The sequence below is a fragment of the Candoia aspera genome, chromosome 8, assembly GCF_035149785.1.
Source record: "Candoia aspera isolate rCanAsp1 chromosome 8, rCanAsp1.hap2, whole genome shotgun sequence".
In the NCBI taxonomy this organism is placed as follows: Eukaryota; Metazoa; Chordata; class Lepidosauria; order Squamata; family Boidae; genus Candoia; species Candoia aspera.
This window is the reverse complement of record NC_086160.1, coordinates 76986827-77011520: the sequence shown is the minus strand read 5'-3', so window position 1 is coordinate 77011520 and position 24694 is coordinate 76986827. Positions and strand designations below refer to the sequence as shown.

At 49.2% G+C, this 24694-nt stretch overlaps 2 protein-coding genes across 3 annotated transcripts in view; one reads left to right on the top strand and one right to left on the bottom strand.

Moving 5' to 3' along the window:
* The window catches only part of ZNF638 (zinc finger protein 638), a 43164-nt gene extending 33713 nt beyond the window's left edge, over positions 1-9451 (bottom strand). Inside the window, exons 1-2 of one of the 2 annotated variants that reach the window (XM_063310522.1) lie at positions 9316-9451; positions 2548-4096 (exon numbers count right to left, since the gene is read on the bottom strand). In XM_063310522.1, coding sequence (XP_063166592.1) covers positions 2548-3894 — 1347 coding nt within the window. In that variant the 5' untranslated portion in view covers positions 3895-4096; positions 9316-9451. The remainder of the gene's footprint in view (positions 1-2547; positions 4097-9315) is intronic. The other variant, XM_063310523.1, reaches the window with a different exon arrangement.
* PAIP2B (poly(A) binding protein interacting protein 2B) overlaps positions 1-24694 on the top strand; it is a 178146-nt gene that overhangs the window by 126677 nt on the left and 26775 nt on the right. The window contains exon 2 of the mRNA XM_063310334.1: positions 22558-22609. The gene's annotated coding sequence lies outside the window, so the exon portion shown is untranslated. The remainder of the gene's footprint in view (positions 1-22557; positions 22610-24694) is intronic.

Sequence of the window (24694 nt, the reverse complement as noted above, 5' to 3'; positions counted from 1 at the left end):
CTATGACACTCCCTTTCCAGGGTCTCACAAAATGTTTCATTTCAAATGGCCTCTCCTACCCACACAATAGTGTTAAAAAACAAGGTGAAAAACATGCTTTGCAGGCTACACCTTTCAAATAAATGAGACATACATTCACTTAAGATAAATTCAACAAAGAAGCAGCTTATACCTGAACGTGGGATAGCCAAAAGGAAGTAATTTATACTGCCATTTTGCTTGGTGCAAAGATTGAGTAAAACGTGTAGAAAGCAACTCAGGATCAAAGACCAACAACAGCAACAGCAACAACAAGCCTCTTTCACACAAAGCTCTTCTATCCCAGCCAATGAGCTCCAAGGAAACCTGCATTACACCTGCATCATTCAAAGCTTCTGAATGCTTTGTACTTTGGAATTAGCGTTGTGTCTATCCTATAAAATCTGTTAATTCTGGAAGAGCTGAGCACTAACCCTGATCCCCACTGACAAATGAGCACTTTACTTTGGAATAAGCCACTGCATTGTTAATTTACTTCAGATCATCTGAGCACAGGCCAATACTATAAAATACGCTGCACTTCAGTCCTATGCTTGTGTTTAGTATCTGATCAATGTTAAACATTTTACAGTGCGCTTGGCATTCTGCTTGATGTAAACAACCACCCTGGATGGAACGCGACCACTCTAGGCTGCTGAGATACACATCTGCATGTGCGTGCATACGTGTACACATTAAAGACAAAATAAATACATGTCTATCAGATCTATTTGAGAATTATTAGAGGCTGAAAATACGAACTTTAAAGGAAAAACTAGAATTGATCTTGTATTTATCCTATTTTGTCTTAAGATTAATGGCAATAGTGCATTCTGTTTTGCTATGGTCATGCTCCAAAAATACACGCTCAAAATATCTGCAAGTGATGACCTTTGGTTCCTGTTTTAGCTACCCCTTCTGCTGTCAAACAAATGAAGAATATTGAGTAATTATTCTTAGTATTGCCTAAAACAAAACCCCAGAAAATAAGCCCAGAATCAGAGGCATGTTTGATGGGAATACAAGACAGGGCTTTCTCAGTGGCTGCTTCCAATCTTCGCAACTGTTTGCCAAAGGAAGCCCACGTACCTCCATCTGTGTTATTGCTCTGCCACTAAGCAGTCAGATGTTTTGTAAAAATCTGTAAAACAGATTTTACCTGTTTTTCTATTCTTATTAATGTAATAACATAAAAATAGTCCTGCCTGATCAGGTGAGTGGCCAATCAGATGCCTCTGGAGGACTGACGAAGAGATGGAAACTTATCTTTCTCCTACTATTTGTTACACTACCACTGGTCCCCAAATCAGAGGTAACATGGAATCTTCAAGACTGATAACCCTTAATAGTCCTCTACAAATTTACCCAATCCCTTTTTAAAGCTATCCAAATTACTGGTCGTTGTCATCCTCTGAGGGAGTTAATTCCACAATATAACTATATGCTATGTGAAGAAGTACTTCCTTTTGTTTATTCAAAACCTCCTTTCAGTCAGCTTCCTTGGATGACCCCGGTCCTGGTGTTTTAAGAATGGGAGAAAAAAAACTTCCCTCTGCCCACTTCCTCCAGGCCAGCATGATGTTATACACCTTCCTTCCAAGGAAAGGCTGGGACGTGTGGGCCTCTCCCTCAATTGCCATTTTCCTAAGCTACAGATGTCCACACGTTCCAGCCTTTCCTTGGAAGGAAGGTGCGTGAGCCCTCTTCTACTCTTCCTCCAGCTGTGTTTTATTGTCTTTTCAAAAATATGTGATTTTCAGAACTGTACACAGTATTTGGTATGTGTACATACCACAGATTTGCTTTAGGGGATTGTTGGGCACATTGAAATAATTTGTTTAACAGGGAATAAGCACAACAAGCAAACCAACGTAAGAAGATAACATTTATATAAAAGTTATGATCAGTGAGTCTCTCACTGCAATACTGAAGTCTCTGAGATGGGTCCAGAACATGTCAGAGGCATATACAACTCTACTGAAATCAGAGAATAGTCAGATCAAGACCTACTGATCTGGACAGATTCCAGGTGTGACCAAGTAGCTCTGGATCTAACCTTGTGGAGTAAATTCTCAAATTTCTAAAACAAGATGACTCTAAGCCATCAGTCCCCAGACTGATACTCTAAAAACATGTTGGATTTCGGCTGTCGCCCTCTCCAGCCAGCATGTCCGAGGCCATGCTGCGTACGTAGAAGTCTGGTTATCCGCAGGGCACTAGCTTGGGGAGAACTATTCCGTCTTCAAACCCTGTATGGCTCAGGAGGGTCAAGTGTCAAACAGTGTGATGTGTTAGCCAGAGAAACACATGCAGTCCAACTGTTTGGACAAAGCCAGTTAAACGTCTAACAACTAAGCCCACTCTTCCTTAGGAACAGCCAGTAACTGAAAGATGTGTGAATCAGTTACTTGTCCTAACTTCTGGACATGTCAAAGGAATAAAATGCACAAACATATAAACTAACTGAACTCTAACACAGAGATAATGTTCTGTACAAATTATGTGATCTGGGGGATAAAAGTGACTCACCTTCAAATGTCTACATTCTACATTACACAGAGAACACATATGTGGAAAAATTCTTGGAGATGCAGCGTAATAATCATTCATCATTGATGGAGTGGGCAGCCTCTTCATTTTCTGGGCATCTGCCTGTGAAAAAACTGGGAGCCAAGAGGCCTTCACAACACCAAAGGGAGACTCTATAGGGCCTTCGGAATCTTTCTGGAAAGCCTTCTCACCAGGACTAGGTCCAGGGGGAGCACTAGGGTTCGGTCTGGATTCATGATGAATCCTGTCACGCCTGTTCATACCCCCAAGCATGTCAGGTACAAAATGAGGCGGTGGCTGGTTCATGGTTGGCATCATAGGCTGAGCCACAGATGGGGGCGGCAAAGCTTGCTGAACAACAGGAGGGATCCCAGGCTGAGGGATGGATGGCACCACGGGTGGCATTATGGGTTGGACTGGTGGGGGTACCCCAGCTCCTGCTGAAGGGAGACACAATCCAGGCATCTTGTTAGACGTATCCATGGAGAAAAAAGACTGAGTATTTGGTGTGCTTCTTTGGAATCCCATCTGCCGGATTAATTCTTCAACTGCATTCATCTGTTTGCTGGTTATGCCGGATGATGCAGTCTGCTGTGCCTGAAATCCTTTCATGCTGTCTTTAGGTGGTACATCAGAACTGTAGATTTTCACGTCAAGAGGACCTTCATCGTATCCATATTTGCTCTCATGCCCGTAATCAATTACTTTGCTCTTAACCATGGAACCACGACCATCATCGCTGCAAAAATTTTCTTTTTCTCTGCTCTGAAGAGGTAAACTCGGCAACTGATGAGCCATTTTTCTCATACGGATGTCCCTTAAAATTAAAGGCATGTTTTCAGGGGTCAGCTGATCATCTGGATAACGACTAAGTTCTTCTAGGTCTTCATTAGACAATCCAAAGCTTGCCAAGATGCTTGAGGCACTCTCGTTTGTGTAACGGCTTTGAACATTTGTGGGATGTTCTGCCATCCTTCCTGGGATAGGCTGACTCCGACTGTTATTTCCAGGGGGAAATGGAGTGTCCCAATGTGAGCCGCATCCCTCTACCTTCTGCTGCTGCTGCTGCTGCTCCATATTCAGCCTCTCTGCTGCTTGCCTCGGATCCATTCTGTGTGGAGTCACCTGAATATTTGGCCTTGGAAATCCTGCCCTCATTTCCGATCCCATGAACCTTTGGGGCACTCCAGCAGCAGAGTTAGGTGGGAGCTGCCTTTGAAGACCACCTGGTCCAGGTCCCGGCCCCTGAAAAGGCCCACGCGGGATTGGATCAGGTACGTTAGGTCCCCTTGGCCTTGACGGCATGTTTCCTCTAGGGTTAAACATGGCAAGTTTCAGGAACGCCTCATTTAACAAAGGATGGGATGCTACAGTATAGTCTGAAGCAACTGAGTTCAACGGACGAAGAGCCAACTGTGTCTTAATCTGAGCAAGCTGTAAAGGAGGAAGGCCCAACAGAAATGGGCTGACAATGCCAAGGTTCAGAGAATTCACAAGAGGTGCAAAATTTTCCAAGAACACCACAAAGCTGAAAGTTAAAACACACAAAAATTAATTACATTTATTTTTTTTAATCTACTTTTTAAAGTGGTTTTACTGCGTTTAAGCATATTGTTGGGAAACTCTTTGTTTTCTTTTTAAAAATAATTATTCATTCAGCAAAGTGACTGCTTTTACCACTTGTCAGTTTGTTTGTTTGTTTGTTTGTTTTAGAATGGTATGCTACTTTTGCCCTAGGTACTTCAAGTCTAAAGCTGGGTTCACACATCGCACTGAGGCAGAACTTGTGGAATAAAGCAGAGTGGTTGGGTTCACATGACTAGCTAAGCCAAAACAGCAAACCACATTATAGCTAGTGCAATGTGTGCAACCTAAAAATCTTCATATTCAACTCAACACCAACTTGAACAAAAGGTTTCAAACGCTGCATCTTTGTGATTTTATTATATTTTTTCTGAATATAAAGAACATTTTATTTACAAAGCCATTAGAAAAAAATAATAATACAAAAGTGTACATATAATTGAAGCTCCAATCCTCTGCATTTACTAGCGAAAAAAATATATGGAATTCAATACATGTGCATTAACACACACAGGATCAGCTGTACTTCTGGTGTGGTAGTAGCAACAATCTGCCTGTGACATAATACGTAATAAAAGATGTTTTGTACTTAACTGCAAAACAGCTAGCAGATAACTATTTATTAAACAAGAAACAACTTACACGGGCAGAAAAAATATGGAAAGACACACAGAGCTCAGAGGAACAACTGATAAACAGCCTACTAGCTAATCTTCTGTTATTTAACCCAGGTTTCTTTTCCTTCAATCTGACCTCATTTTGTAAAGCTAAAATGGTTCTCAACCTCTCCTTTCCTAGGGGGATCAGACACAGCCAGCATATGTCTGGACATACCACTATTCATGGGAGAAACCAGTGGTGAACACGGGCACTGACAGGGAACATTTGCTGCTTGCCTAGTTGAGAGTTAAGTAAGGGTGCCATGTGAGTAAACCAGCTGGCCAGTCAAACAATTTTATACAATACAGAACTGTAGTAAGTTTTGAGATAAGCTGATCAACATTGCAAACCACTGTTTCTCCCCTTCTCAGATCACAGTAAAATCTTGCTGACCGATTAAGAGAAACTACGGAAGCTTCCGTGCTACATATACCCTTGTTATTGCGGAGTGGAAGTTCTTTCCCTCCCTTCGCGGATTAAATTGCAATAGATATAAATAGCCAGAGTGCTATGAATGAATCAAAAAGAATATGAAACTATAGTAAAAATAAGCATTTTTACGTTTTTTCCAAGAAAAACAGATTTGCAGGAATCCCCCAACCCCCAAAATTAAAAATATCCCAAAGTGCCCAAAAGCAAGACCTGCCAACTCTTCTCTTTCCGGAATCTGAGCACAATGTATCTTAGAATATAACATCTGCTGGGGAGGGGAGTTGGAAACAGGAGAAGGGCATAAGCTGTATTTATTAACAGCAATTCTATACAGGTAGTCCTTGCTTAACAACCATTCATTTAGTGATGGTTTGTTCTTACAACGGTACTGAAAAAAACCAACTTATGACCACTTCTCACACTTATGACCGTTGCAGCATCCCCATGGTCATGTGATCACTATTTGGGCGCTTGGCAACCAGTTCACATTTGTGACCGCTGCAGCATCTCATGGTCACGTGATTGCTATTTTCGACCTTCCTGGCCAATTTCTGGCAAGCAAAATCAATGAGGGACCACATGATTCACTTAACAACCACATGGTCTGCTTAATGCCTGCAGTGATTCGCATAATGATTGCCACAAAAAAAGGTAATAAAATCAGGTCGAGTTCGCTTAATGACCGCTTCACTTATTTATTTATTTATTTATTTTTTATTCAAATTTAATTACTGCCCATCTCCCCCAAGAGATGGACTCTGGGTGGTTTACAATAAAATCTAACTCCGATCATAAACATTAAAATCTCATAAAACCAGACACATTACACTTATTACAAAATACAATAAATAAATAAATTCCAGGCCCAATTGTGGTTGTTAAGTGAAGACTACCTGTATGTCAATTGTCTGGACTGCTTTGTAAACAACAGATTTTGCCTACCGTTTGGGGACAAAGTAAACATTCTCCACTTCATTTGAGATCCAGAAAATCAAAGTTTTATTGTACTTGTCAGGTAGGTTATAAACTGAACCACCACTCAGTGTGTGAAACAAAGTTAGCAACTCAGCTATAACTTGAAAAAACAGGATCAAATTGAGCAAGACTGCCACCACAAAATCGTAACATTAAAAAAAAAGGCTGAGGAGGAGGAAGTCTCTAACGGTTCTCAGTCCATAATCATATAAACATGGGGGGACAGTTCCAACGATATGGGCTCATCCCAATGCCACCCCTAGTCTAAATGCTTAACACCTCCAAGCACAGAAAGATTTATAGAGGTGTTCGGTGCTTTCAATAACCCGATTGCTGCAAAACATTCAGAGCCTTAAATATCAGCTTCAGTATTTGACACCAAGGCAGAGAAAGAGATCCAATACAATTACTGCAATATGACCTGGATATCCTGCCCCGTAAGTATACCGGTAGCTCTATTTTGAGATTTCCATGCTGCCTTAAGAACAAAACAGTAGGGCTGTGCAGAGGACAAATCTGGAGGGAGAACGATTTAAAGTACTCAGGTCAGAACGTTGGCCCACCCTTAGATCAAATGTATCTTCTCCTGGGATTCTGCACCTAGTGCCGTAAGATACCAACCCCCTCTAAGGAGTTGACAGTGGGGCATTTGTAGCTTCTGTGAGCTCCAAATCATCTTCCTCCCTCTGAATCCAGATCCCTTCACTACCCTACAAAACAGCATAGCCAGCATTTACAGCAGCCCAGTCTAGACCCAATTCAGGTGTTCACCGAATTCAACTCTGGTCCGCTTTATCCAGGTGGAGAGAGAGCACAGCTGGCAAACCATCAAGGTGCCTTACTGCTTCTTTTTAAAGAGACAGACCCTCATTCAGAACTACCTGCCAACCCTATCAAGATCTACATTCTTACAAACCAGCCATACCTGCACCCGATTTGTATTAGCTTTCAGTTTGCCCTCAATCATCCCAGAACTGCCTCCAAGGAACCAGGGAGGATTTCACTGCTTCCCTGGGACTGATGAATGGGAATTAAGAGACTAGAGCTGCTGTCTGCATGCTTCAACCAATATCCCTAAAGGAACAATTTCTCCTAAGTGTTAAAAAGCACAAGACAAGATAAAAGAGGAACATCCCACAAACGCCACGGAACCACCCTGACACGGCCTCCCCAAACCCAGCTTTAGACTCGAGGGCAAGGAAAGGAACGACCCTGCTCCTGAAGGCCCCCAAGGAGTCAAACCAACCACAAGGCTTTGCTTCTTTGGCCAGGCGACTGGAGAACAGGCGAAGTACCCATGTGTCCACACCGGGCGGGGGGGGGGGTCACACTTTGACTTGCCTCTCTTCCCACCCCCACCCTTTCCTTCTCCAACAGACTGCAGTGCCAGGTGCTTGTGTTCAGTAAGAGTTTCCTAGACCTCAACACAGCTCTGCAAAACAAGAAAAGATTCTCAAAGTGAAGAGACTAGTACAGGAGAATTCATTTGCGCAAGAACATTCTGCAACTTTGATGCATTTCATAAGCAGCTCAGCTAAAACACAACAGGAAAAGGGAAGAAAACAAGCAACACCACTGGTTATGAATCAAAATGTTTAATGATGTGTGGTTGATACAGATCCAAAGACATGAGTCCTCTTCTATACACAAGTCTTAAACAGCACATTAGAATCGGTTCTTAGCTGGTTCTACGGAAGATCCATATACAAAGCGTTCAGCAAGTTCTACAAGCGAGGGAAAGGCTTTGACCATGTTGCTTGCTCTTTGCAATGGGAGGACTCTGAGGAACTACAGTACGCAGGGCTCTGCAGCCTACTGCCATAGCTCAAGGTATGTTCCTGCCCACAGTTACCAGAGTGCTGTTAGCCGCACAATCAGAACAAGACCTACACGTGAAACTCAGACCACTGGTCAGGCACAAAGGGGAACACCACAGGGGATCCCCCATTTTTAATTCCCCTAGCAGAAGATGGCAGGTGGAGTTATATCGCTTGTCTCTGCGCCTCACAAGGAGTCTTCCTGTAAACTGCACAGCCATGCCTAGTGCTTGGCAGCCAAAGACTGCTTTGGATTGCTCAGCTATTTTTCTGGTACTTGCTCAAAACCATCACCGGCATTTTCCTCCCAGCCTATTCCTCAACCAGAAAAAGAGCCCAGGAGCAGTTTGTGACTGGAAGACAGGTGTGTGGTTGATACGGATCAGCAGATACTAAGAATCCTAATGCGTGCCTTGAGCCTGCAAGAGAAAAATGCACCTTGCTTTGTTTTTTGAAAGGTGGGTGCGAGAAAGACTCAGAGCGCAAGTCAACTAATCTGGGGAGGGCGAGGGAGCCGGACGTCATCGATGAAAACAGAGGGAAAGGTAACAGGCACAGTGCAGCTACACGTGTGTGAGCAAACAAGAGCGCGAGAAATAGGAGGGCAGGACGCGGGTGACCAGGAGGCACCACCTGTCGTGGGAGAAACACATGTAATTGTGACACTGGAAAGCGCCCCCGGGGACCCTCCCTGAGACGCGTCCCGCTCACCTCCCCCGAAAGCAAACGGGCCTGCGTCACCCCAAAAGCAGGGGCCCGCGAGGGGCAGGAGAGGCCCCCGCTCCGCCGGCCAATCTCCCCGGGCCCCGTTCTGCCTCGTCACGGCGAGGGGCGGGCGAGGCGGAGACACGGGCAGGCTTTGTCTCGCCGGGGGGAGCGCGGGGCCGCGCAAGGCCCGGCCCTCCCTTGCCCGGAGGGCCCACGGCAAAGGCCCTCACAGCCCGACGCCCGCGGCGCCGCGGGGCGCGGAGAGGCGGGGGCGGGACGGGACGGAGAACAAAGGCGCGTCGCGGGGCCTGGGGGGGCCGGGGCCGCCGCGCCCAGCCGCGCCTCCCGCAGCGGGCCCGACGGGCGCCGGGGCTTCCGGAGCGCGACACCCGGCCGCGGACCCCGGGGGCCCCACATCGGGCGGGGCGCGGCCGGGCAGCGGCTCCCCGGCGGCCCTGCCAGGGAGGCCGCCCGGCGCCCCTCAGCCGCCATTTTGAGGCCTTCCGGCCCCGGCCGCGCTGCGCCCACCCGGGCTGGCCTCGGGGTGGCGGAGACCGACCGCAGCGCCCACCTCTTCCCTGCTGCTGGGCTCGCCTTCCCGGGCAGCGCCTCTCTCGCGTCGCCCGAAACGCGGCGCCGACGCCGGACGCCTCCGGGGACCGCCGCCGCCGCCGCAACGCCGAGGACCGACCGCTCGCCTGCGCATGCGCGCGCGGACCAAGCCGAAAAGCCACGACGCGCTTCGGCGACGGGAGCGGAGGCCTCGCTCGGGAGCGCCGCGCATGCGCTCGCCGGTGAGTGCCCGGGCTTCGGGGACGGGAGCGGCGGGGCGGCTGCGCGGTGGCTCGGCTCTGTCCCGGCCAGAGCAGGGAGACTTCCGTTTCCACCGAGCAAGCGCTTTTCGGGTCCGGCGCGCATCGAAAATAAATCCACCGGATGCACGGCACCGCAGTCTGCTGCGTTGCAACTAGAAGACTGCAAATCCCCAGCCATATGATGGGGTTAAACTCAGATCTTCCCCCACTGCTGGAAAGCAAGAAGGGGCTTTGGTTAAATTCCTGAGCACCCCACCTGCTTCAACTGAAGTAGCCAAGGAGGAGCTTGCTCAGGTCTTTACGTCTTTGAGCCTTCCTGGCAGCAGGACTAAACGCGGGAAGGAAAGACGGCCCGGTTCTCGTTGCAAGGGATAATTTTCCAAGACGTAGCAAAGAATCACCCACAGACAGTTAGAGGCAGTGTGTTTTCAGGAAGCTCACTGGAAGTTTTATTAATCAAGCTAACACTTGGACAATTTGGATTCATCATGGAAAAGTAAAAGTCTTCAGAGCAAATCCAAAATGAAGGCAATCAAAAAGGGCCAACAGAAGATAAGATGGCAAGGTATTCTCACTGCAGGTGCTTACAAGAACTCAAGAAATGGCAAGCAGACAGCCCTGTGTCCCAAAGAGTCAGAAACAACTAAGAAACAACAGAATTATTAGTGTATTTGTTTTTGTTCTGGAAGTGTGCAAAGCCTTGCCCAGTTCTTTCAAAGCCACTGTTCCTGAGACTGAGTTTCCATTTTGGATGAGCCTGGCCATTGTCCACTTGTATACAGGTAGTCCTCACTTAACGACCATTAGTTTAACGACAGTCCGAAGTTAACGACAGCCTCGGAAAAAATGCTTTACAGCCTGTACTCACACTTACGACCGTCACAAGCCATCACACCACCCCCATGGTCGCATGATCGCAATTCAGGCACTTGGCAGCCAGTTCGCATTTATGACCAGCTGCAGCGTCCTGCAGTCACGTGATCACAATTTGTGACCTTTTTTGCCGGTTTCCAGCAAAAAAACATCTATTGGGGAAGCTGGATTCACTTAACGACTGCAGTGATTTGCTAAACTACTTGTAATTCGCCTAACAACTGTCATAAAAATGGTCGTAAAATAGAGTCCGGTCACTTGGTGACTCACTTAACATCCACACCACTTAACCAGTTTTCTACCCTGTACTGTGGTCATTAAGCGAGGACTATGCGTACACATTCTTGAAGTCTGGACTTTAATCGCCAAGGCCGATACCCATCTGTGTTTCCCTCTCCTTTCATGTGTTTCCCAAGGCAATAAATAGCCTTGTAAACAGATACACTTTATCTCTCGGGAGTTAGAAGGTGGTACTGTGCGTTCCTTCATAGACTGCGGGAATGCTTCAGGCACAGCTTCAGCCAAGCATCAGACCCCATGACTTGATAATTCATCAGTCAGTTAAGTGTGGGAAAGGTGGCGTGACCATTAAGGGGATGCATTAAACAGGTACGATTAAGTGGCTCAAAAGTCCTACTCAACAGTATTAAGGGTTTCATACGAAATCAGAGAGGAGCAGCAGGCCTCCTAAAAACTTGACCCTGTTATGACTTCTGAAAAGCCATAAAAATCTAGTCCTTTTGGGAGGCTCTGGGCTAAGCTGGAGGGACCTGCTTTCCACTGGTGGTTTGGCAGGAAATATGTTGTCTTCCCCTGAGGCAGGCCACGTACTCTTCGAATGTTTCCTTTTGTCTCTAGTTATCATTGGATTGACAGCCAGTCTGGTGCAGGGGTTAATGCACCGGGCTAGAAACCAGGAGACCCTGAGTTCTAGTCCTGCCTCAGGCACAAAGCCAGCTGGGTGACCTTGGGCCAGTCCCTCTCTCTCAGCCCTAGGAAGGAGGCAATGGCAAACCACTTCCAAAAAACCTTGCCAAGAAAGCTGCAGGGACTTACCCAGGCCATCTGCGAGAATCAGACATGACTGAACAGTTTTTTAAAATATTGGATTAAAGCCTCATGTGGTTGTGAGAATAATTCATCACCAAGACTGAATGGTTAGAAAATCATAAAAGAAGTGTGGAAGGAGAAGAGGAACATCAACTCAGAGCAACGAAGCCTTTAAAGGCAGCCTGGGTACCCAGGGGCCATCCAATGGGGAAGGCACCCAACCACCACCCTTGCCTTGCGTGAAATCTGGCAAAACATGCGACTCCTTTGTTTACCTGTGGAAGCATCCAGGCACAGGTGCCATCGCGGGCAGGCAGCAACTGACTTCCGTCTCAGATGCTTCACATCTCTCCCTTCAGGATGACACCCCTGTCCTGCAGGGCAGAGATACTCCACCCGTGGCTCCTCCTCGCTCTCCATCGAGGGCCCTTCCTCCTTCCATGGTGGCCGGCTGCACGTGACCATCAGCTTCTTCCTCCCCCTCCCACAAGCCCAAGTCCCTTCCACCAACCCCCCAGGCAAGCCCAGTAACTGGCATGTCATGTTCCCGTTCCGATGTTTATGGTTCCTCGTAACGTTTCACATGTCATATCTGCAGTTGCGTGCCTGCCTGGCCACGGTGGTAAATTTCCTTTGTGCTGACTTGTGATCATCTGGAATGTATGTTTGGGTTATCTCTGCTGTTCAAGGTTACTTTCTCAGGCCAATTCTAACGGTTGCTAGCGTCTGGGGTGGGTGGTTGCTATGCTAGCCTGAGGGGAGGGTTCGCAACGGGAGCAAGGCTTTTTAAGTTTGTATTTGGCGCGCTTTTGCTCATTCTCAGCTTTCTTCGTACTTTGCATACTATTCATTCAATAAATTAGTTTTCTCTAGTAATTACTGATGAGACTCCTTTTATTGGAATAGGCAATCATTACAGGCATCGGACACACCAGAACATCAAGAGGCTTCCTATGTGCCCCCTCGAGATCTTCCAGGTATCGGGCAGTTCAAATGTTGACTGAGGAAGGCCACCCCAACCTCTCTCCTACCTAGAACCTCATCCTGCCATACAGAGTTTATGCTTTAAATTAATTTGCTGGTTTTCCTTGTGTGCAGGTCCGAGGGGGGCTCCAAAAGGTCCCTCAAGAGGTGCCAGCTGCCCTCACCTGCCCTGATGTGGTGGGTTCCGGCGCTGCCGCTGGTTCCCAGGGAGGGAACGCATTCCAGACAGATAAGAGGCTTCGCAGCCCAGACACTGTTGCTGGGAAGGTCAAGAGGTTCAGGGTAGCCCTGCCCGAGAGCCCTTCCGGGCTATTTCCCCTTAGGTTGGTTGACCAGCTTTAGTCTGACAAGATTCTGTCTGTACAATGAGAACGATAAAGAACTAGAGTTGGAGATACTGGCTCAGCGTGGTGGTGGAGTTTGCGCGGCATGTGCAGAGTGTTGGAAAGTGTCTGGCCCGAGAGATCAGAAAGAAGACACTGGGCATTTCAACAAAAATAACTGTATTCAAACAAAGCATAGGACATGAACAGTTTCCTCATCCAGGCTATCTCCCTGGAGGAGATAGCTCGGCAGGCCTTATACAGCCTTTTTGTCAGGGGAACTTTACTCCCTGCTGTTGCCTTCACATACAAGTCTCTCAAAGTGTCCCGAAGTTGCTGTGCAGACTGCATGCCTCGCAGGTGGACTACTGTAGCTGATTGTCCTCAGCTCCCAAAATAATGGTCGCTCTGGCCCGCTCATCCTGCCTGAGCCATGCATTACTAGGATTTTGCATTTGTCAGTTTTGGTCAGCTGGCTGGGGAATTCTGGGAGTTGAAATCCACACATCTGAAAGTGGCCAAGGCTGAGAAACACTGGCTTAGAGCGATGGCTCAGATCTGGCTATTATGATTTATTGTTTAGCCGGTATTTCGGAAACCAAAATACAGTAGCCTGACATCAAAACTAACTTGGAAGGTTACACGCCCGCGGTTCCTGTCTACGAATGTGGGTCAGACCCAGGCTGAAGTGAATGAAGCGACCCTTCTTTTCCTGCCCACGCAGTTCTCATTTGGCAGTAGAGCCCACCGATTCGTACATTTCACACACAGCTGAATTCCCACATACAGATGGAAAGCAGGCAGGCAAACGGGCGGACCCCCTCCTCCGGAGCAGAGCCTCAGCAGCGACTTACCGTTTGAGTGGATCGGAAGGCAGCTGAGCCCGGGCGCCTTTTGCGTCTGCTGATTCCTTGCCCTCTTGCATTTTCCCATCGGGGAGGCCAGCCGGGAACTGGGCAGAATTTCCTCTCCGGCTTTTGTGTGGAGGGAAATTATTCACAGGGTTCCCATCCAAGCAGTTCTGTCCCCTGGTGGGAGAGGGAAGCCCCCACGAGAGGAGCTAGCTGCAGGATGAGGAACCTCCTCCTAAGGTGCTGATGATGTTGGGGAATAAAAATGCAAAAGGCCTCCCTCGAACAGGGCACGAAGACCCCTCAACCTTTCTCTCTCCATCTGGCTCAAAGTTTCAATTCCAGACCTCACCTTCGTCCACCTCTCACTCTTCCCCAGCCTTGTGGTTATCCTGGGGGCTCAGAAAGCTTCCCACATGCCTTTCCTGGCAGGGAGGGGGCAGAAAGGAAAACGACACCTTAGCCACCACGGTCATGCGACATGCTGCCCCCCACGGCGTCTCCTTAGCTTTCCCCGCAACGCAGGCTGCCAGCGCCCAACAGCCGGTCACGCAAGTCCAGCTGGCTGGCTCAGAGGCAGCCAGGGAGGGGGTCGGGACAGATGAAGACCACCGGTTCAGGGCCAGGTTTGTTTTCAATGCCTACTCAGACAGCAAGGTGGCGCCCTTGACCCACTGCTCTTACCTAGAGCTGTATTTAGACTTGCCTTCCTGGCAACTTCCTTGAAGGTCTCCTCAATGCTACAAGGCACCATGGCAAAACAAATTTAGCAGGCAGCAAAGGCTGACTTTTCTATTTCAGGGGTGACTGCAAGGCAGGGATCAAAAAGGTCAAAATGGCAGCCACAACCATGTAATCAAAGCCCTGCCTTCTTGACTCTTTTGACCCCTGCTGTTCACCACAGCAACTTAATTCCAGCTAGAGAGCTTTGCAAGAATTTGACTCCTGGGGGAGACAGTTTTCACTAGCTTGATTACCTGGTTTTCGAAGATTGGCCGCCATTATCCTTATTCCAAACCAAATCAAAATTTATTACAGTCATAGGTCAGCATATACCTTTATAGCATTTATGTTATGTTAGCCAGCTTGGTCTAGTGGCTAAGACAACAGGCTAGAAACCAGGAGACCATGAGTTCTAGTCCCGCCTTAGCCCCATAAAAGCCGGCTGGGTGACCGTGGGCCAGTTGCTCTCTCTCATCCCAACCCACATCACAGGGTTGCTGTTGTAGGGAAAATAGGAGGAGGAAGGAGCAATAGGTATGTTCCCCACCTTGAGTTATTTATAAAAATAATAAAGGCGGGATAAAAATTAAATAAATAAAATTTGCCAGATTTATGTGGCCAGCCATCTCACAAAGAAATGACTCTGGGTGATGTATAACAATGCTAAAACCAATATATACAACCAAATATTAATACTATTAGTATTAAAAAATTAGAAAAGGCACAAAACTAAAAAATACCAAAAATATTAGGGAAAGAGTAGGAGTTACACAGGAGCCACAGCATTTATTTAGGCGCTGAGAGAGAGAGGAAGCCGTCTTAAACCTGCCATCAGTGACACCACAGTGATTTCATGTTCTCTTCTTTCAGCACAGGGAGGACCAACAGCAGAAGGTGTGTGATATCAGCACAGACATGCCACAGCTTGTGCCAGCGCTGGACACAGGCCAAAGTGCTGTTCACGCAGCGTTGGTCACTTGCTGCAGATGCCCTGGCACTTCAGCCCTACCGCTCAGTGGCTCCCCTACGCCTCATCTCGGAGTGCCTCTGCAGCCCTCAGCTCCAGCCAGCCCCGTTGCCTTGCAGCCAAACTGGGCTAAGGCTGGCCCGGCCCACTTTTCCCTGGCAGCCAGCAGCCCCCTACGCTCTCCACGACAAGATCTCTTCAGAGAAAGAGGGGAACCTCCCGAGGAAGAGAAATGAAGACATTTGTGCTGGAATCCCAAAGGCTGAACAGGGAGCTTCAGGGATCCCTGACAAAAAGGGAGAGCGTGGGGGTCAGGGCGTTCTCCCAGGAGAGAGATCCTCCAGACGGGGCAGAGGGCCAGGCAAGGGAGCCCCAGTAGAGCTGAGCTGGCAAGGGACGACTCACAAGTATGGCCATTTTCACAAGCAGTCTGCCTGCAACCGAGCCCAACATGTCACTCCAGGAACCAGCTCTGAAAGCTCAGAGTCCAGAGCTGGGCTGGATCGGGCCAGTCCTCCCCCCAATTCTCCACTGGAATGATTCTCTGGGCTTCTCCCTGGACTTCCTTGGGACCCGGGTGTGGATAAATATCCCAGGTGGTGGCTTTTGCTCCTCTGCTGCTGGATCTGACCCAGTTTGAAATTCCCAGGAGCCAGCCCTGACAAAGACTCAGACCGAGGCTGAGCCCACCAGCGCTGAAGATGGAGAGGCCGAAAGCTCTGGTGGAGAACGGGGAGCTGGGTCTTTGCCCCACACTCCTGCTTCCAGGCATTCCCCACTGAAATTCTTTCCCCGAGTCTGCCCTGGCCAGGATCAGTTTTCCAAATGTTTAAAGCAAAGCCCAAACTCCAAGGTGGATGGCCGGCCCCTATCTTGGGTTTCCAGTTGGGGTTGATTTTGTCTTTCAATAGGGATTTTCTTCTTCTCATGTCTTCCTACAGAGCCTCCTCTTTTGCTTCCCTAAAGATGGCGATTGAAAATGGCCGACGTGCCAGGGTGGAGCAGGGTGGCTCCTCCCCACTTCCCTTGGTGTGGCGTCTTGATTGCCACAGACAGCAAGATGCCCCTTTCACACAACCTTGGTCAGTGATACCAGTGCCCCCAAAGGGCTGAAAACCATCACAGCTTTCTGGAGAAGACCATCCAGGCGCCTCCTCTGTCCTTCCTACAGAACAATGGGTCCAAGTTACCTGAAGGCTGCTTCCCATGGCACGTTAGGGAGAAAGGTCTTCACAGCCAGAGCAGTTTGACAGTGTTGTTTGATTCCCACCCACCTGGGACACTCGAATCCGGAGGGCTGCATTTAGGAGTGGCTTAGCAACAGCCCTTCCGTCACTTCCGTATTGGGAGGTTTCAAGGGCTCTGGAACGGGACATCCTGGGGGAGCCCGGTGAAGATCCAACCTGGGTATTAAGAACATGGAAAGAAATTCCAGCCGTTTCTCTTGCTGATCAGATCCAAGACACAGGAACAGGTTAGATGAGAATCAATACAGAGACACGACTTATATAGATGTAGTCCTCGCCTAACGACAATTGGGACTGGAATTTTGGTTGCTAAGTGAAGCGGTCATTAAGCAAATACAGCTAGATTTTACAACATTTTTTGCAGAGGCCAATAAGTGAACCATGCAGTTCCCCATTGATTTTGCTTGCTGGGAAGGTAAAAAATAGTTATCACATGGCGATGGGATGCCGCGACAGCCGTAAGTGTGAGGACCGGTTGCAAGTCGTTTTTTCCAGCACCATCGTAAGTCCAAACTGTTGCTAAACAAATAGCCATTAAGCGAGGACTACTTGTGATTATATAGCTGCTCAGAGTCATGTATGAGAGATGGGCAGCTATATAAATTTACCAAATAAATCAATAAATCACCCATGGGGATCTGCCGGTGATCCGTGTTGTGATGCTGAGATGCAAATTTTGTACTTGTGTCACAACGGATGTTTCTTCAAGTGGTGATATCCTGGCGCGTGGCAGAGGCCCCTGCCTCCATCCGCACAAGGCAGGAGCGTTATCGGGGATTGCCAGGCCAGCACAGCAAAGAGACCTAAGTAACAACCACGCACAGAGTGGGTAGTGGCAGTGGTGTTGAACAGGCAGATCCAGGTTCAAGTCCACCGCCAGCCATGGGTGCTTGTGACGAGGAACAAGAGGAGCCCCTGCTTCCTGTGCTGTACAGAGTTCCGAAGGACAGGATATAAATCGAACTGATAAGCAAACCGACCTATGAAGAATCCTAAAATCCTAGGGTTGGAAGGGACCTCAGAGGTCATCTACTCCAACCCCTCAGACCATCGCAGGCAAAGCCCCCAGACTCTGGGTCTCTGCCTGTACGGCTGGGCGGCTGCGAAAGAGGCACCTGCCGCGAGGGGCTGCCAGGTCTCGCGACGTCTGCTTCCCGGCTGCCCCCTCGCTCGTCAGCGCCACACCCGGGGCGTTCACACGACGCGCGGAGCCAGTTGTATATACATTTACCCGAGTTCACGCGACACGCAAAACAAGGGTGGGCCGAGCTGGCAGGAGAATTCCGGACCCACACGTGGCCGGTCAGGGCTTCGGTCTGGCGCATTCACACGACACGCGTGCCCGGGGTTGGTGGAACCAGGGTTTCCCCGGTTCCTCCAATTCTCGGGAATCACAGGATACACCGAATCACAACCCAGCCAGCCGCATTTTAACCCTCTGAATAAATAAACGAGGAAACTGCTTTGCTAAATGAGATCCACGTCCCCAGGTACCCTGCCCTGACTACCGCGCCGAGGGGTGGCGGAGTGCTCTACGCATGCGCCAAGTGGTTGGAAGAGGACTGCGCAGGTGCGGAAGGGTCTGGTGGGGGCAAAATCTGCGCTCCGTAACGCGTTTCCCTGTCTTCCACAAAGCGCTTGCGCAAAGCCTGGAAAATGATTGGAAAAGCCGGGAAGAGGGGCGGATATCCACGGCCAATGGAGTGTATGCTTGGGCGCCAGTTGCGCATGCCCCGCCGACCTTGCCGAGCTTCCCGCGCATGAGCCGTTTGCATAGCTGTCGTGTGTTTGCTTGCCGGGTTGCAGGTAGCTGCGATGCGTGAATGGAGCTTCGCTGTCTAGGAGCAATCTACCGTTATCTATCCCAGTGGCTAGTTGCCAGGGTGTGGGCGTCTCCCCAGGTGCTACCCAGCGCAGCAGAGGGTCCTGGAGAACCGAGGAGCTGTAGGCTGCGAGCATCCTGGAAGCCTCCCAGTCTCCGCGCAGGCTGCTCCAGGGGCTGCCAGGAGCAACAGCAGGCCGCTCTGCGTCCCACGCGGTCATCGTGGCGGTGATGCTAAATGGTTGCATCGCGCATAGGTTTAGACTGCACTCCCTGTCCCTGATCTTACCGTTTTTAAACTGTTTTTAATTGGTTGTGGTGGTTGCACTATGTGATTGTTAGCTTGTGTTTTACTTGTGTGCACCGCCCAGAGTCAATGCAAGTGAGATGGGCAGCTATATAAATGCAATCCATCAAAAGATAAAATAAAATAAACGGCCTCTGCAGCTCAACTCCACCTCAGATAAACGAAGGACCAACTTCCCAAGGAAGGCAGCTTCTAACAGAGGGGTGTTGATCCGTGCAGATGGCGGGGAGGGCAATGCTCAGCTGCCCCAGCTTCAATTGCGGGTCAAACGGATAGCCCTGACCGACCCACCCCCCATGGTCCTCAGCCACCTCCCCGCAGTCTCCCCCTCCTTGCCTTTCCGCACAGGGTTGGGCGCCGTGTTGCCAACGGGTGCGCCCCATTCAGTGGACAGACTCATGAGGGGCCGGGACGGAAAGGAAAGGTCAGTTACATGAGCACACCGTCCTTCGAGCCCTCCCTCTTCCCGCCCCATTCAAAGCTCCCCTTTGGAGGCTCTGCCCCTCTTCAGAACCCTTCTCCCTGCGGCTGCATCTTTCCCCGCACCAGGGCACCGCCACCATTCCTTTGGTGCAGCCGGGGCCTCCCTTACGTTCTCAGGGTGGCTCCCACCCGTTCGCCTTCTGCTGAGCACTCCGTTTGGTGAAAGGCAGCTCCTTGCCCAGCAAACAAGCAGCAAATACTGCTCGCATTAAAAGGTTTTCACTCTTGGAGAATAGGGGTGTCCTGATGAACCTAACTTTGCAGTGGATCTACTGGGAGGAAGGGAAGCGGAGAGAGAACCACTGTGATGTTCCTTGTAAGAAGCAGGTGCACCCGCACAAATCAGTCGGACAGGTGCCTCAGGTTGCCTGCTGATAAGGCGATGCTTGATTGTCACATCAAATCAAATCTCTTACAGTCATAAACCAGCATAAGCCGGGTGGGGTACACTCAATTAAAAAGCATGGAAAATACATAATAATTAAAAGCTAAAATAAATGAAAAGCTAAAAGATGTAAGACAAAAAGTATACAGCAGATCCCCAGTTTAAGAACATCCTGGTTTGCAGACGACTCCTGGTTAAGAACAGACTGCCGTAAAAACTACTATACTAAAAATTTGACTTAAGTACAATGTTTCGGGTTAAATACACAATCCTACTTTGTGTATTATTACATTTAAGAGGTTTTAGTGTATCTGGAAGTGTTTCTTAAGCAGTTTAAATGCATAGAAAGGTAAAATATGTGCTATATAGCAGGGTTTCTCAATCTTGGCAACTTCAAGATTCCCAAAATTCCCTAGCCAGCATGGGGGATTCTGGGACTTGAAGCCCATCGGTCTTAAAGTTGCCAAGGTTGAGAAACCCTGCTATATACTAAGACAAATATCTGACAAACTGATGCTACGTAACTGTTCCAACTTACATACAAATTCGACTTAAGGACAGACTTAGGAACGGAACTCATTCTTAAATCAGGGACCTGCTGTATATAAAACGAGTCTAAAAAGAATCTACAGGACTGAACACGTTCGCCTTCTTGGACCAAAAATCAGAGGAGTCCTTAATTAATAAATTATTAATTTATTAATAAATTAATAAAATTATTTTTTTACTATCAGACTTTATTGAAGTTTCAGAATACAGATAAAATGCAAAGTATAGAAAAGATTGAAGAAAGGACTAAAAGAAAAAAGACAAACTAAAAAGTGCAAAAATAATTCAAAAGAAATACAAAAGGAGTGACTTCCAGCCTTCTCCAGGACAAACACAAGTACAGAATACATTAATCTCTTACTCTAAATTAAAACCCCAGTAAGATTATTTCTGTAAGCTATAACAACTTAATTATCAAACCCGAAAATCAAAACTTCATTTTTTTCAGATACACGCAAGAAGTCCAGAAGGGTATCCACGCAGAAACAAATCCAGCCAATTTGTTTTCTCTTATCAATGTTGCTGCCAGTTCCATTAATTTCACCATCCATTCTTTGACTCTGGGAATTCGTATGTTCTTCCATCTCAGGAGGAACTTTCGAGTGGGACAGCTGTCAGTCAGTAGGCAGCTGCCATGTGATGTGAGTCCTTCCATGGGCAGCAGAGGCTGGATGCTCAGAGGGGCTCCAGCAGCTCCTGGACTGAGCAGGGGTTGGACTAGATCACCGTTTCTCAGCCTTGGCCATTTATCATTTATTATTAGATTCAAAATACAAACAGAACGGAAAATGCATCAGATAAAATAAAGACGCCATTCTGGTGCTTGCAGATAAATCTTCTAAGGTGAATTATCGCTATCAGACAGTCATGCAGGAAAAATGCCACAAAAAGCAGGTCATAAGTCAAAGGCAGCATCAGAGCAGGCTGGCTGGCTGGCTGGGGAATTTTGGGAGTTGAAGTCCACACGTGTTAAAGTTGCCATGGTTGAAAAACACTGACTTAGAAGGCCATCGAACACTGCAGGGACAAAGATATTGCTCAGAACCGGTCGCAGAACCGCTGTCTGGAGTTCCTGCGATTCCATCATGTTCCAGAGGGATCAGGACATCGTTTTCTTCGTTGCTTCGGAACCAGCAGCAAGACCTCCTGTAGTGGGGTTAGCCCAGCAAGAGGGTGGCCTGGATCTTAGTTCAGGCATGGCAAAATCACACCCTATCCAGCAGTTGCCACGAGGAGGTGCCCAGGCCACGCCACTATGACTGAGAGAAATCCCAAGGGTCAGTTATTTGCTGGCTCAGGAATTCTGGGAGTTGAAGTCCACACTTCTTAAAGTGGCCACGGCTGAGAAACATTGGACTAGATGACCCTAAGGGTCCCCTTTAACTCTAGGATTCTACATCCATGGAGTTTTCTCCATAGCAGCGCAGAGGTGCTTTGCCACTGCCTTCTTCCACGGTGTTTTTATTGTTCTTTTTTAATTTACTAAATACAAAACAGAACGAAAAAGAATACATAGCCATAAAAGAAGAAAAACACACAAGCTGTATATTTACAGACACACAAACACAACAATCAATTGAAGCCATGATCAATCGCAGTCATCCAGAACTGATCCGTATCAATCAGTTCTGCCAACCACTGAATAGTTGGAGCCAATCGTTTGTGAACAGTAAGGCTTTCCACTCTTAACTCCATTTTCCAGGATGCTTATACTGTAACTTTTCCTGGCTGGGATTCCTGGTGGTCTCCCATCCCAGGGCTAGCCGCCTTTGCACCCGGGCTGTGATGCCTGAAAGCCTCGGACTCCCGGCGCTGCTCGCAAAGGGGAATCCGGCCGAGCCATCTCGCCAGGGGGGCGGTGGCAAGGCCTTCCGGCCAAGACAAAGGGACGGGATGCGACTAGGTCCCGTTTCTCCCCCTTCGCGTCCTTGGTTTAGTCCCCAAGCTTCATTCTCGGATTGGCGGAGGTCTTTGTGGAAGCGGCAGCTCCTTCATCCAATCAGCACCCGGCTGGGCGGCGGAGGGGCCTGACGAAGGCCAATGGCTCTTCCGAGCGGGGCTGCCACGTGGGAGACGCAGCCCCTCCGCGCTGTTTTGAAGCGGGAGGGGGTGAGTGTAGGGTCTCGACCAATCAGCGCTGGAAGGAGGGGCCTCTGGCTCCGTCACGCGCGGCTGAGGCGCGAGCCCAACCGAGCGAGGGAAGGCGTCGGACGGGGCTCCCGGCCAATGGGGTGAGGGCGGCCCGACAGAGGGCGGGGGCGGGCCTTGCCGGGGAGCGACCAACGGGTGACGGGGTTGCAGGGGGCGGCGCGGCGGGCGCTTCTCCGGGAGCCAATGGGGAGGGCCGGAGGGGCGTGGCGCGGCGGCAGGCGGGGCCGGGTGAGTGGCAGGCCGCGCGGGCCGGGGCGAGGGAGCGCGAGCGAGTCGGGCTGAGGCGGGCAGGCGGGCATCGCGCAGCGGCGGCGGCCCCGCGGGGCCCACGGCAGGTATGGGCGGATTCCGGGCCTTCAGCACGGCCGGCCTCGGTCGCGTCCGCCGGAGGCGGGGGGGGAAGAGGGGGGGCCGGGGGGGCCGGGACACGCGTCTTCTCTCGTGCCCGTCGTGAGGACTGGCAGCTCCAGGTCGACGGGGCAGACGGCCCTCTTCCCGCCTGGCCCCCGGGACCCTCTTCCAGGTCGTGTCCGGAGGCGCCCCGGGCCCGCTGCCTCCCTTCCTCGCCTGGCCCAGCGTCGAACGAGCAGCCAGCGCTGGAAGGGCACGGCTGCCGGGGCTGCCCAGCGTGGGAGAGAGGAGTGGCACGTTGCGCCTGAGCCGCGGCTGCCCTCTGCTTCACCAGGAACGGCGCTTTTTCTTGCTCTGGGTCAGCGGTCTCAACCCCAGCGTCTTTAAGGGGTGTGGACTCCAACTCCCAGAATTCCCCAGCCAGCTCCCAGAATTCTGGGAGTTGAAGTCCACACGTCCTCAAGCTGCCAAAGTTGAGAAACACTGCTTTGGGGACCTGGCCACCTTTCTTTTCTGCCCCCCAAAGCTAGAAGCGAGACCTTGCCCTCCTCGCCTCTGTCAAAATCTCACCCCGAAGTGCTGCGGATAGCGCTGGGATCGCCTTTTAATCTCAGCCTGTGGCATGCGAGAGCCGTATCCCGTGCTGCTTCACCAAACTTAATAAGGGGGAACGTCATGGATGTTGACGTGCGCTCATTTCCAACCTTCGCCTATGCCGTCCTTGGTTAGACTTGGGGAAAAAATGGATATAGCAAGAGGAGGTGTATATTTCAGTTTCGTCTAACCTTAGTTAAGGGACAGTGCACTGCTTTTTTTTTTATTTTTTTTTTTTGGCCACTGAATGCGGCGATGTGGAGCAGTCACTGTGGAAAGCAGGGTGGAGTTGACTTCAAACTATCTTGGTTTTTGCTTGGAGAACGGCTGGATGGGCTGTTCTGTAGCATTTGGGGCAACGGTGAAATTTCCTGCTAGGAACAGTTTGTGGGACGCCCGTGAACGGTGTGACTCTCTGGCTTGTACCCGAAGCAAGAGGTTGGGCCTCTTTGGCAAACCACCCCAAACAACTGGTTCTACAAGCCAGGTGTTCTGGTGGCTTCTGAATGGTGAGGACTAGATCATGCAGGTTAGGGATGGCAAGAGGTTTTAGTCATCCTCACCTGGTTGGATCTGCTGTTCTTTCTCCCACTTCTTGCTCTTCCTGACTCGGAGCTATCAGTTCTTTTCCCTGAACTGGAGGTGAATGGATTGGATGGGTTTTTCACAGATCATATGTCTCTTTGAAGCCAATATTAAATGTGACTGGCTTGTGCGTCCTACAGGAAACGGTGGGACAGTCATGTGTGTTCAGGCCTTTAACCTGCTGGGTTTCACCAGGAAACCCCAATCCAGAGAATGAGCTGAGGTGAAGTGGCACATGCGGAGCAAAAGCACCGCATCTGGTTGGTGTGGTGCCTGGCGCTAATTTGGATGCATCTTTTGGGAGGGGACCCTCATGTCCAATTAGGGATTGGTGCTAAAGGTCCTTTGAATGCCTGCCAAACCAGAAAAACTTGTATTTTGTTGAGTTTGTGCAGGAGGGGGCCTTGGGCAAAGTTAGTGTGTTGGACAGGTTTGCAAATCAGAACAGCATGGGAGTGCCAGCCATTCCTGGGCTTATCCAAAGAAAAAGAGGTGTGGAAAAAGTGTAGTGAATTGTGGCTTTTGAAAGGTGAAGAAACATTGCATACAGTTAAAATATGTGCACATTAGGCTAACTGATGTTTATCATTGTTCAGCCTCCTTTTGGCATCTGGTGAGCGATCCTGTGCAAATAATTTTGTTGGATGACAGATTAATTCAATCTAGTTAATTCTTTGTGTTCTTGTTCATATCAGGTTTGTGCGGGAGAACTTCCCAGCAGATATGAAAAACCTTGCTCTAATTATTTTCAAGTTTTGTTTAGGTGAACCATAGAGAGAGCTGTTATGCATCCTTTTGTTCATTTTTCTGTCAGTTCAGCAAAAGCTGTTCTACCTCTTAATCAGTGATAAGGAATGACATTCTAATAAGAAAAAATATTCTGTTTTTTT